Source organism: Leptonychotes weddellii, chromosome 4 (assembly GCF_054177405.1).
Source record: "Leptonychotes weddellii isolate Sample4059 chromosome 4, ASM5417740v2, whole genome shotgun sequence".
NCBI lineage: Eukaryota > Metazoa > Chordata > Mammalia > Carnivora > Phocidae > Leptonychotes > Leptonychotes weddellii.
In genome coordinates this window covers 113,117,815-113,132,020 of record NC_138372.1, presented here as the reverse complement: position 1 = coordinate 113,132,020, position 14,206 = coordinate 113,117,815, and the positions used below count along the sequence as shown (strand labels likewise).

The following is a 14,206-nucleotide window of genomic DNA, read 5'->3' as shown; positions in this document are numbered from 1 at the left end:
TTTCCTTACACCACACACAAAAATAGACTCAAAATGGATGAAAGACCTAAATGTGAGACAGGAATCCATCAAAATCCTAGAGGAGAATACAGGTAGCAACCTCTTTGACCTCAGCTGCAGCAACTTCTTCCTAGAAACATTGCCAAAGGCAAGGAAAGCAAGGGCAAAAATGAACTACTGGGACTTCATCAAGATAAAAAGCTTTTGCACAGCAAAGGAAACAGTCAACAAAACCAAAAGACAACCGACAGAATGGGAGAAGATATTTGCAAATGAGATATCAGATAAAGGACTAGTATCCAAAATCTATAAAGAACTTCTCAAACTCAACATCCAAAGAACAAATGATCCAATCAAGAAATGGGCAGAAGACATGAACAGACATTTTTCCAAAGAAGACATCCAAATGGCCAACAGACACATGAAGAAGTGCTCAACATCACTCGTCATCAGGGAAATCCAAATCAAAACCTTAATGAGATACCACCTCACACCAGTCAGAATGGCTAAAATTAACAAGTCAGGAAACAATAGGTGTTGGTGAGGTTGTGGAGAAAGGGGAACCCTCCTACACTATTGGTGGGAATGCAAGCTGGTGAATCCACTCTGGAAAACAGTATGGAGGTTTCTCAAAAAGTTGAAAATAGATCTACCCTACAACCCAGCAATTGCACTACTGGGTATTTACCCCAAAGATACAAATGTAGGGATCTGAAGGGGTACGTGCACCCCCATGTTTATAGCAATATCCTTAATAGCCAAACTATGGAAAGAGCCAAGATGTCCATCAACAGATGAATGGATAAAGAAGATGTGGTATATATGTACAATGGAGTATTATGCAGCCATGAAAAAAAAAACAAAACCAAAAAAACCCGAAATCTTGCCATTTCCAACAACATGGATAGAACTAGAGGGTATTATGCTAAGCAAAATAAGTCAATCTGAGAATGACAAGTATCATACGATCTCACTGATATGAGGAATTCATAATATCAGGGAACAAACTGAGGGTTGCTGGAGTGGTGGGGGGTGGGAGGGGTGGGATGGCTGGGTGATGGACATTGGGAGGATATGTGCTATGGTGAGCGCTGTGAATTGTGTAAGACTGATGAGTCACAGACCTATACCTCTGAAACAAATAATACATTACATGTTAAAAAAAAAAAAAAAGAAGATAGTAGGAAGGGAAAAATAAAGGGGGGAAATTGGAAGGGGAGACGAACCATGAGAGACTATGGACTTTGAGAAACAAACCGAGGGTTTTAGAGGGGAGGGGGGTGGGGGGATGGGTTAGCCCAGTGATGGGTATTAAGGAGGGCATGTATTGAATGGAGCACTGGGTGTTATACGCAAACAATGAATCATGGAACACTACATCAAAAACTAATGATGTAATGTATGATGACTAACATAACATAATAAAATAAAATTTAAAAAAAAATTTTTTTATTTAAAAAAAAATTTTTTTATTTAAAAAAAAATTACACACACTTTATCTTTTTAAATACTAGTTTCTCCTAAGATTAATACCATTAGAAATATCCAGAGCTGAGATGCCTAATCAGCACTCTTGTCTTTTGTGAATGTAAACTCTAGAATTAAATTCATCAAGTCCCTGGGTTGTGCAATTGAAATACTATGGAAATTTGGAAAAGGTTCAGTTTACTCATACTTACTAAACGATCTTTAGAGCTTCAATAGTACTTGGTAAAGGGGATGAAGTATTCTAAAATGAAGGGAATGGATGGTATATTCACACTACTTCAATTCAGGAAGGGAATAGACAATCAGATTTATTCAGTAATTTCCATTTCTAGCCACTATGTATTTTGTCCACATTATACATACATTAAGAATATTTGCTCAAAAACTAGGATTTTGGGGGCACCTGGGTGGTTCAGTCAGGTAATTGCCCAACTCTTGATTTTGGCTCAGGTCATGATCTCAGGGTCATGGGATTGAGCCCCACATAGGCTCTGCACTCAGCAGGGAGTATGCTTCTCTCCCTCTCCCTTTGCCCCTGCTCTCTCTCTCTCAAAATAAATAAATAAATCTTTAAAAAAAAACACTTCAGGATTTTAATTTTACAAAATCTTTCCTGTTGTTTACCTATTTAACAATGACAGCCATAAGACCATAAATGAAATCATCATTATACATGGCTAATTTTGCAAAAACCTTGGACTTGAAGGCAGGCACATATATAAATAAGTATAAGATCAACTGTAATTTAAAAAAAAGATCTCATTCTCAAATGGATGCCTTTAATAACTGCACCTAGATCAATGTGTTAATTGACTCCATGGGAGAAATCCTTTCATGCTGTATATCAAATCATCCTGTTGTACCATTAAAATATCTTACCATGTTATTTGCCAACTAGTCCTCAAGAAGGCTGGGAAAAAAACAATTGTACCTAAACAACTTGAATAATATTACAATTTTTTAATGAGTTATATTCAACTAAAATTAACAGGATTTCTACATCTTCCTAAAACCTATTTCTATTAATCCCAATCTTGCTGCAAACACAAAGAATTTCGAAGAGCATACTAAAAAAAATAGACAAGTTCATTTTCATATGTGGTAAAAAGCATCTTTTTAAAAAAGCTCATTAAGGCAGGGATTAACAACTAACTTTTTTTTAAAAGATATTTATTTATTATTTATTTATTCATTTTAGAGCCAGAGAGAGAAAGCACATGTGAGAATGGGAAGGGGCAGAGGGACAGGCAGAGAGAGAAACTCAAGCAGACCCCACACTGAGTGCAGAGCCCAATCTGGGGCTCAATCTCACAAACCTGAGATCACAACCAGAGTCGAAACCAAGAGTCGGACGCTTAACCAACTGTGCCAGTCAGGCGCCCCATAACTATCTTTTCACTTTAATCCTAACCTGTCCCCTTTCATCGAGGCACATGGGCACTTCTCTGCTTTCTCAGTTAGTGCCATTGTATTTTCACAGTAATGTCTCAGGCTAGGGAATTCTGATACCATAATCCAAGAGGCCGAACTCCCATGTCATCAACATAGCTGCCAACGTTCAGAGAACTTGCTCTGGGCATCCTGTTCATTGACTTAGGAAATCCCATTTCAAGAGAATCTTGCCTCATAAATCAGTTCTGATCTTCTCATTCTCAACGTTACCAAAAAATCTTTGGCTATAGTGGCCTAATTTCTGAGTCTAGAATAAACACTCACTCAAACCCTGCATCCTCAACCCACCTGTTTTACCTTTAAATTTCATTAAGCCTTTTAGTACCTTTTCACTGAAACTAATATATCCTAGATATGGTTAGGAAGAAGCATATAAAGCCTCAGGAAATTTCCCAATTAAGTGCAACTTTACTTTTTTGCTTAAACAACCTGCAAAACGTTTTGCCAAGAGATCAAGGAAACATCCTATAATATAACTACCTTCTGAAGAAAAAATTATATCCATGCTTTAAAACAAGTAACATTACAGCAATAACACTGCTACATTAAACTACTTAAACTAATGATGGCTAAGCTATACCAGGAACTTGCTTGGGTTTCATTCATTCATTTATTTATTCATTTATTCAACAAATACCTCTTGAGTGTCTATTACATGGCAGGTCCAGTCTCTGGGGAAATAGCACAGAATACGCAGCAAGACCACTGTTCTCATGGACTTTACAGTCTAATCCAGTAAAGGTGGCAACAAATAAATAAATAACAAAGAAAATATTAGCAAGAATTTTCTAGATGTTGATAGAAAATGGCTGGGAGGCTACACTAGATGGGGCGGTCAGGAAAAATATTTCCGAGGAAGAGGAGGAAATGATTGGGAAGCAGCACTGGGAAACACAGAAGACACACCCACCTTTCCTACAGGGCCTGAGACATGTGGGTTAGCAACAGAAAAAAATTTTTTCCTCCAGAAGGTTCCTGGGAGGTAGTGTTATTGAATGATAGTCACATTTCAGTCAGGTTTTACAAGAAGGTAAAGAGAACAATCAGAGAATAGGCTGAGAGTATGTGAAATTTACTGAGGAGATCCCGAGTTCCCAGGAGCACAGAGGAAAAGGTTGAACTCGTGAGACTGATAAATAATTTCTTTTTTTATTAAAAATTTTTTTTCGAGGTTAATAAGTAATTTCTGAAGTATTACCTGTTTATCACCTTACCTGTGTTTCCTTTTGCAATACACCAGAAGATTATCAAAAAGAAAAAACACCCGTTCTTGAATATTTCCAGAAGAAATTTTCAATAAGACGCCACACATTAGCATCTCAGTGCAGGTGTCGGTGACGTTGGATCCCTAGGTCAAAAAAAAAAAAAAAATGGAGACAATGTTTGATTACTTAACAGAAACTTCTGTGTGTAATTCTACTTCTCCTTAAAAGTCTGTTTGTTTGGGGCGCCTGGGTGGCTCAGTTGGTTAAGCGACTGCCTTCGGCTCAGGTCATGATCCTGGAGTCCCTGGATTGAGTCCCGCATCGGGCTCCCTGCTCAGCAGGGAGCCTGCTTCTGCCTCTGACCCTCCCCCCTCTCATGTACTCTCTCTCTCTCATTCTCTCTGTCTCAAATAAATAAATAAAATCTTTAAAAAAAAAAAAGTCTGTTTGTTTTTATTTCAAGATACAATATATGGACAGAAGTTGAAACACCATAAATATTTATACATTGGATGGAGGTCTCCTTGCCTCCCAGACTCCTGGTCAGTCTGAGCAGATACAACTGTGGCTAAGAGATTCTGTGTCTTCTTTTAGCTTTCTTACACATGTATGCATACATAAACATGGATGATACATGTTACTATGTTCTTTTAAAAGGAGATGATTTCAAAGTGACGCATAACATTCATGTCCCTAGTACTCCTCTCCTCCTCCTCTCTTTCCCTGGTATGGGAAAAGAGTTCCATGGATACATCACAAAGTACACGAAGTTCTCTAAATTTTTAGCGGGTCTCAATTTATTTATCCACTCCTAGGATTGATAGGAAGAAAAAAGAAGAAATTAAAGGGGGGGAAAAAAACTATTTAAAGAGAGCAACCTTCCATAGTCTTTTACCCAAGTTAAAAGTTAGCATAGGCATGCTCATTCATTAAATAAGCCTTCACTGAGTGCACACTAAGGTCAGATGATTAGTGACAAAACTGGGTCTTAACACAAGCGCTAACCATTGAGAGGAGCCACAAGATGGAAGGAGCCTGAATTGCAAACAGAGGAAAGGTGCACAATGAAGCAGAGCACAAGCATTGGATTGTTGTGTGAGCTGATCAAAAACATCTAATTTGGGCGCCTGGGTGGCTCAGATGGTTAAGCGTCTGCCTTCGGCTCAGGTCATGATCCCAGGGTCCTGGGATCGAGTCCCGCATCGGGCTCCCTGCTCTTTGGGAGCCTGCTTCTCTCTCTCTCTCTCTCTCTGTCTCTCATGAATAAATAAATAAAATCTTTAAAAAAAATAAATAAATAAATAAATAAATAAAACATCTAATTTGAGCCATTATAAATGTGGCCGTCTATTTGTCTCTACAACCTAAACTATCACAACTAATGCACTGAGTTAGACAAAAAAGAAAAAAAAAAAGTTTTATGTAGATAGCTGTTAAGCATGCTCTGCAAGAATACTTCTATTTTCAATATGTCTGGGGATTTTTAAATCCAGGGATAAATTTCTGACTCTTTTTAAACTTAATGCTTTTATTTTTTATTTTTGATATTTAACAATCAGACCATTAATTTCGTACTTCCACAGTAATCATTGATAATAGTTTTTCTGATTGATTATAAAAATTTAAATTATGGTGACAACTGATACCTGTCAATAAGAAACTTCCCAAATTGGAAATTAAACGAATGTGATTGTGTTGAGTGTCTATATTACACACACATTTTATTTATTTTTTATTTTTTTATTTTTTACTAACTTTATTTTTTTAAAGATTTTATTTATTTATCTGTCAGAGAGAGGGGGGAGAGAGAGAGAGAACACAAGCAGGGGGAGCAGTAGAGGAGGGGGAGAAGCAGGCTTCCCGCGGAGCAGGGAGCCCGATGCGGGACTCGATCCCAGGACCCCGGGATCATGACCTGAGCCGAAGGCAGACGCTTAACCGATTGAGCCACCCAGGCATCCCTACGTACACATTTTATTTTTTGTTTTTATGTTTAACTTAAGTATTTTGTTTTATTAAGTTTTTTTATTTTAATTCCAGGAGAGTTAACATACAGTGTTATACTAGTTTCAGGTGGCACAATACAGTGACTCAGCGATTCCATACCTTATTCAGTGCTCATCATGATAAGTGTACTCTTAATCCCCTTCACTTCTTTCACCTATCCCCCCACCCACTCCCCTCTGGTGACCAGCCATTATAAAATATTTTAGATTTAAGACATTTCCTTTCTTTTTTTTCTTTCATCACAAAGGTGGACATATAATTAGAGATCTATTAAAAATTTACACAATTTCATATCCTTCATCATGTGATAATTAAGTAAAAACTGTCATCAAATATGAATATAAATCCCAATTTCAGTGGTAACGATTTCTTATTTAAATACTATCCCTACCTCAGAAAAAAATTAAGATAGAATAGTATTAAAAATGTAAACAAGGAAACATCACATTGATTCTTGCACAGGGAACTATACAATGTTATGAAAGTGGCTTTACTGGTAACAATTTTACAAAAGGTACAAAATACTTCACCTTAGACTATTTCTCATAGTAGCCCAAAAAAGTAAAGCAAAGAAGCTAACTTGTTATCTTATTAAATGGTAACTGCAGATGTTTTTCTAATTTGCATATTAACCAGTCTTCCAAGTAAGTTCCCAATATAATTACAGGTAGGTATTAGTAGATGTCTTCCTACTTGACAAAAATCTTTTTTTTTTAAAGATTTTATTTATTTGAGAGAGGGAGAGAGTGAGCAAGCACAAGTGGTGGGGAGGGGCAGAGGGACAGGGAGAGAGAGAAGCAGGCTCCCCACTGAGCAGGGTGGCAGATGCACAGGGCTCGATCCAGGACCATGAAATCATGACCTGAGCCAAAACCAACTTAATCGACTGAGCCACCCAATCACCCCCATACTTGAGAGAAATCTTAACCATACATTTCCACCTTGTTTGTGATTATAATCTTTATTAATAAATATAAGAAGAATTTAACGTAAATTAGTATAGTGGTTAGAGGTCATTTATTCCATCCCCTTAAACAGTTTCACAGGAGATATTGTTCAAGCTCTGAAGAACTCACGAGAACTAATGTGTAAAATAAAAAATAGGTATATTATTCTTGATCATAAAAATACCTGACATCCACACTGAATGTTCCCATAAATATGGCCAACACAATCTCCCTTTGTAAACTTCCTAACTGGAAAGCTGTATTATAAACAGAAAGAATCTGACACAAGTAAAAAAAAAAAACTCACAACCAGACAGTCACAGAGGAAAGGACACGATTGCTGACCACCACTGAGAGTTTGACCACTGACCATACCCCGGGGCCTTTTCCCGGTCTTTGTCTTCCTGTGACCTGTCTGCATGTTATTTGAATTGCTCTCCACCATCAAGTTCTTGTTTGTTCGTATCTTTTATCTTGTCAGTGCCACAAACACTTTCTAATGAAGTCACGCTTCCCAGTTAAGAAAAACTGTCTCCTGTCCTGTGAACAGACTGAATTGAAGAGCAGGGCCATGCTAGCTAGCTAGCTTCCCATAGGTCAGGTGTTGGAGAGACTGAGCACTGCCCGTCAGCAGCTGTATCTTTGATTTCTAATAAAAAAGCCAATTTTATAGCAGGAAGCTTGCTCAGACTGTAGCATTAAACAAGTCAGAGGCATGCCTGGACTATTAGAGGAGGACCTTCAACAGAACGTATAGATGGGGCTGCAGTTGTTCATTTATATACCAAGAGGAGAGAGGGAGGGAGGGAGAGAGAGAGAGAGAGCAGAAAAAAGGAAGGAAGGAAGCGGGGAGGGCGGGGAGGATATCTTGGTGAACTAGACTTAAGAATTAGAGCAGTTTGAAAGCAAAGAGCACAATCTACCACCGGGACAAGACCATCCAAAGTCTATCTGTCTCACTGTGTGTCTCTCTCTCCTTGCTCTCTCTTTTCTCAGCTTCCACTACAAACAAATCACATTTCTGAATGACTCCTTTGATTCTGTAGCTATTGTTCATGCCTTCTAACCAACGTAGAAAAGGATAATAGTACTTAATTTATTCACAGAATTAACAGACAATATATATAAAACTCCCAGCACAATGCCTAGCACAGAAAAGGACTCAATAAAGGCTAGTACAATTAACATTGCTGGTTTTAAAGATGATTTTCTTCTTCAAGGAGACTTCACTTATTTCTGACCTCTGCTGTGGTTCACTCTATGTTGATTTTTATGCTTTAACTCATTGAAGACAGTGTTATTTCTGATTTTCTAGTTTTTGAGGGTAGACACATCTTGTTGCCTCAGAGAACACTGACTTTTGCCCTGACAAAAAAAGGCCTTCTAGCCTATTCTTGAACACTTCTAGTAAAATTAAGTTCATTCCCTCTTAAGAAAGCTATTTCTTTACTTAGCCACTCTACTTAGTAGAAAGATTTTTCTAATCGTAGAACCAAATTCTACTTCCCTTTCTACTCACTGACTCTACTTCTGCCTCCTGGGAGTAGAGGAATACCCTCTTCATTATGACAGGCCTGGCCCTCCAGTATCTGAAAACAGCCAGTACACTTCCCTTCTGCCTTCCAAGCTAGATAACTAGCATTGCTTTTGACCATTCATCCTATGGCTTGATTTGAGAAACCTGCAAGATCCCTGAAGTCCTCCTCTGAACCTTCTCCAGTTTGTCAGGGTCTCCCTTAATATGTAACACCTCTAGAAGTGAGCACAACCACTCGGATGTGAGCTGGCAAATAAATCAGATAGTGATTTATTTATTTATTTATTTATTTATTTATTTATTTATTTATTTATTTTATTATTACTCCAGTCCCCTACAATACGTATCTTGATACCATAAGATTATATTAGCACATTTATGGCAATCCCATCTTACAATTAATTCAAAGTGCTCCATTAGTCAGCAAAGCATCTCAATCATTTTCCTCTATCGTATACTTAAATAGTTTGACTTTTGAATGATTGAGCAAAATCATTGAGCAAACTCTCAAACCCCTCACTAATATATAAATACATTGTGTTTTGGGGCACCTGAGCCGGGGCACCCACTCAGTCGGTTAAGCATTTGCCTTCAGCTCAGGTCATGATCCCAAGGTCCTAGGATGGAGCCCTGTGTCAGGTTCCCTGCTCAGCGGGGAGCCTGCTTCTCCCTGCCCGCCACTCATGCTCTCTCTCGCTATCACTCTCTCAAATAAATATTTTTTAAAAATCTTTAAAAAAGGGGGCTCCTGGGTGGCTCTCTGTTGGTTAAGCGACTGCCTTCGGCTCAGGTCACGATCCCGGAGTCCCAGGATCGAGTCCCGCACTGGGCTCCCTGCTCAGCAGGGAGTCTGCTTCTCCCTCTGACCCTCGTGCCTCTCATGCTCTCTTTCTCTCATTCTCTCTCTCTCAAATAAGTAAGTAAAATCTTAAAAAAAATTTTTAAATTAAAGAAAACCTTAAAAAAATACATTATGTTTAAGTCATTATCATAGGTTCCCATTAGCTCCTAGCTCCTGATCAAAAATCAGAATAAGATTAATTGACCTCTGTGAGGGCAACACTTCTTTTCATAACAACCCAAAGTATCTGTTTAATAATCTATTAATGAAATTTTGTGGGATAATGACATCAAGCCCAACCATCTTGTTATGCTTCAAAGTATATCTCACAATATAAACATAACATCACTCATATTATATTTTACTAAATCCTACTGAGACATTTCTATCACTGAGGTGAGATGTCTTTAATAGTTAACAGCAAACTTTAAGAATTAGTACAGTATCTACCTTTACTATCTTCTACCATAGTAATCTACTATTACCACATGAAATCTCTTCAGTGAATAATTAAATAATTCCCAGAGGACTGCTTATGCAACTTAAAGGAATCTGTGTCGAACATACACATTTGTCTAAAAAACTCCTAAAAGAATGGCCTGTAGCATTTCTCTTTATACCACGTGTATCTCATAGATGATAAAGAATAACCATTGTGCTCTTGATTTACCATGGGAATCTGTGCATGATTTCTATGACAGTGGCAGCTAGAAATCATTAAGAATTTTTTAACCACAGATATGCACAATTTTATAAATATTGAAGAAAATTTGACCAAGTGTATATACAGTCTTCTGTATAGTCATGATGTGCCTCTCACTTCAAATCCATCCCATGTACAAATAGATAATTAATAAGTGTCTCTTTTTAAATAATGCTGTGGCATAGTTTCCCCTCGCTTACATGATAAATCTACCTTTCTCTGTAGTAAAAAAAAAATAATAATCTCACAACTTTATCTTTAAAGTAAATGAAATTTATGATATTTTGAAACTACATGCGATTTTTTTTTCATTTACCTAGAAATGCCAGGAAAGTTTCTAGAGAGTTAGGAATAAAGAAGTCAAGCTACAAAATTCATAGGAGAAATTGAAATAAAGTATGGCTATGAGCATCAGATTGCTAGGTAAGAGTCAGGAGCACTAAAGTCTATGAAAATGACAATGTCAGATGAGTGAACTAGAAAATAACAAATGTGGAAGCAGTAAAACTAGCCAGGCAGATCATCAGAAGAGAGCAAAGCCTCTAGGGCAATGGTTCTCAAAGTTTATAGAGTTTGGGAGACACACTTGATGGGCTTCTTAAAATTCCCAGGTTCAGAGATTGAAACTGAGTAAAGGTGGGGAAGGTCCCAGGTCATTCCAGTAAATGCTGCTGCATGTGGTATTCTGTCAACATTCCAAGTAAAACTGCTTTGGAGGCTTTGAGTACCTGAATCCAGGTGCTCAAGGGCATAGTACGGCAACCCTGTGACATGGAGATTGAGGTGAGCACAGGTCTCTGCCCGAGGTAGTCCTGACTGCTCCCCAGTGCCCACAGCAGATGGGCGTTGATCACATTAACATGCTTGCAAATACACCACATGGTCACCTGTGGTACATTTCATCACTGGTGAATATTCACTTAAACCTGAATAATGTTACATAACCTAGTTAGTATTTTATCTTCATTTTGAAAATCGATGCTCATTTTTAAATCTAGAAATCTATTCTTTGGCAAATCTGTATTTAGTCATTGAACAACCATGTATGATAAATGCCTTTCTCAAGATGAATACTAAAGTCAGGCTTTTAACATTTCTACAACACACCAAACAATGTGTTAAACATTTTCTCCTGGTATAAATCTCTAGCAAGTTGGCTTCTCTGTTCGTAAAGTTTTAGGAGGAAAGAGGGAGAGAGAGAGAGAGGGAGTGAGAGAGGGATGGGGGAGGGAGGAAGGAGGGAAGGAAGGAAGGAAGGAAGGAAGGAAGGAAGGAAGGAAGGAAGGAAGGAAAGAGAAAGAAAGAAAGAAAGGAAGGAAGGAAGGAAGAAAGAGAGAAAGGAAGGAAGGAAGAAAGAGAGAAAGGAGGATGGAAGGAAGGAAGGTAAAAGAAAGGGAAAGATGTTTAGTTAAATCAGCTTTGCACAGTGTTTCATGGGTCACCGTGTAGATGTTGAAGGCAGCAGATTATTTCACTGGGGAAAAAAAAAAAACTGAAAAAACCTGAACTATAGAAATACCTTTACAAAGATGGAATTTCATGTGACTGTGAAAAAAAATACTGCCCATGAAAATAAGCTACTTTAACAGTACAGTGATACATCACAGAGTCATAAACCAACATTTGAGAGGTAAGATGTAAAAGAATTATTTTTAAAAAGTAAGAGGGCCTGCATAAATCATTAATTTTGAACTACCCTAAAGCCATTACACATAATGTGATATGTACATGTACATATTCAATGCAGATATTTTTAAGTAATGTGTTTACCCATATGATTCAGAGTTCTGCTGTCTTAGCAATCCCTTAAAAAATAAATAACCAAAATAATGTACTTTTATCATCTAGATGATTTATCTTTTTTAACGCACATTTCCCTTTAGGAAGTGACATTTATCATGTAAAATCATGCTTGTGATGAATTATATATATAGAATTAAATACAGGGCGCCTGGGTGGCTCAGTTGGTTAAGCGACTGCCTTCGGCTCAGGTCATGATCCTGGAGTCCGGGGATCGAGTCCCACATTGGGCTCCCTGCTCAGCAGGGAGTCTGCCTCTCTCTCTGACCCTCCCCCCTCTCATGCTCTCTATCTCATTCTCTCTCTCAAATAAATAAATAAAATCTTTAAAAAAAAAAAAAAAAAGAATTAAATACAGCAAAACCCCAGCCAGGAAGTTCCATGGATGGTTCTAATCCTGACTGCTTTCATTAAATCAGGAAAGGAAGGCTGACTGACAGTTCAAGGTGAGAAGTAACCATCCACAAGTAACTGTGGCCAGGGGTGGAAGTCGACTTCATCCAGTGCCTCTCCTTCCAAAAGCTTCTCTTTCTACTCCAGCCTGTAGAAACCTATGTCATCCTGCCTCCTTCACCATGGCCCCGGCAGGTGCAAAGGGGAACTACAGTGAGGGAAGCCTATCTGTGTATGTCCTCAGACAAAACAAACAGAACCCGCAACTATGAAAATCCATTCACAGAGACTGAATTTCAAACAACGGCACAGTGTTCCACTCTAATTTGAGGAAATAAAAAATCTTGCATGGTATATATTTGTAAACCATAATCCAGAACAGGATGCTTAAGAGGATTAGAGAACATCAAAGGACCAGAAAAATGTAACAAATAACAGAACTAGGTCAGAATCACTGCTACTAACCAAAAGAGCCAAAAATATCAAAAAATAGTGAGCAGCCACTGACAATTATTTATTTTTATTTTTATTTTTTTTTTAAGATTTTATTTATTTATTTGAGAGAGAGAGAATGAGAGAGACAGAACACATGAGAGGGGATAGGGTCAGAGGACGAAGCAGACTCCCCGCCGAGCAGGGAGCCCGATGCGGGACTCGATCCAGGGACTCCAGGATCATGACCTGAGCCGAAGGCAGTCGCTTAACCAACTGAGCCACCCAGGCGCCCAGCCACTGACAATTAATACATAACTACAATATAACTATATCTGTGTTTAATTACCACCCAACCCGCTATGTATGAGACACTGTCCTAGATGCCAGAGACTCAAGGCATGAGACATGACCTTTGTTCCAGATACTTGTGGAAGAAACAGGTATGTAAACATAGAATTAAATGCAGTGTGATCACTGCAATAATACAGCATTAATAAAATCAGAGTTGGCATGAATTAACAGTGATGGATATTAGGGATAGCTGCGTGGTTATGATTATTTAGGTTTATCATTAACTACATAGTTCATACCATGCTGCGGTTTCAGGTTTCAATCATTCTCCAGGGATTTTCTTTGTCAGATTTACAAAGCACACCATTTAAATATCACCAAAATGGTGAAAAGATCAGTGTGAAATGGATGAACAAACAATGACCTCAGTCACTAAGGCCAGGACTCGGCAGTCCGTGTTGGCAACACTCCTCACCAAAGGCCCCTCTTCCCACTGTGGGTGCCTCATGGCCCAAGATCCAGCAAGAAAATAGTAACGATTCAGAATCGAATTTGTGAAGAAGCTGAATAATTTTGATTCTATAATTTGAGGTATGTAATCAGCTGCCAATTATACAGTCAGCATTCATGAAAAACTATTAAATTTCAAAGCTCCATTACAGAATTTAATGTGGAAGTCTGAAGAATTTTCTTTTCTCTTTTTTTTTTTTAAAGATTTTATTTATTTATTTGAGAGAGAGAATGAGATAGAGAGAGCACGAGAGGGGGGAGGGTCAGAGGGAGAAGCAGACTCCCCACCGAGCAGGGAGCCCGATGCGGGACTCGATCCCGGGACTCCAGGATCATGACCTGAGCCGAAGGCAGTCGCTTAACCGACTGAGCCACCCAGGTGCCCAATAAATAAAATCTTTAAAAAAAAAAAAAAAAGATTTTATTTATTTATTTGAGAGAGAGAGAGAGTGAGCACGAGAGGGGGGAGCGGGAGAGGGAGAAGCAGACTCCCCGCTGAGCAGGGAGCCCGATGCGGCACTCGATCCAGGGATTCCAGGATCATGACCTGAGCCGAAGGCAGTCGCTTAACCGACTGAGCCACCCAGGCGCCCAATA

At 38.5% G+C, this 14,206-nt stretch overlaps 1 protein-coding gene across 3 annotated transcripts in view; it reads right to left on the bottom strand.

The window, feature by feature from the left end:
* LOC102733166 (phosphatidylinositol 3,4,5-trisphosphate-dependent Rac exchanger 2 protein) overlaps positions 1-14,206 on the bottom strand; it is a 197,125-nt gene that overhangs the window by 97,942 nt on the left and 84,977 nt on the right. For all 3 annotated transcript variants that reach the window (XM_081816086.1, XM_081816084.1, XM_081816085.1), the window contains exon 7: positions 4,155-4,288. In XM_081816086.1, coding sequence (XP_081672212.1) covers positions 4,155-4,288 — 134 coding nt within the window. The remainder of the gene's footprint in view (positions 1-4,154; positions 4,289-14,206) is intronic.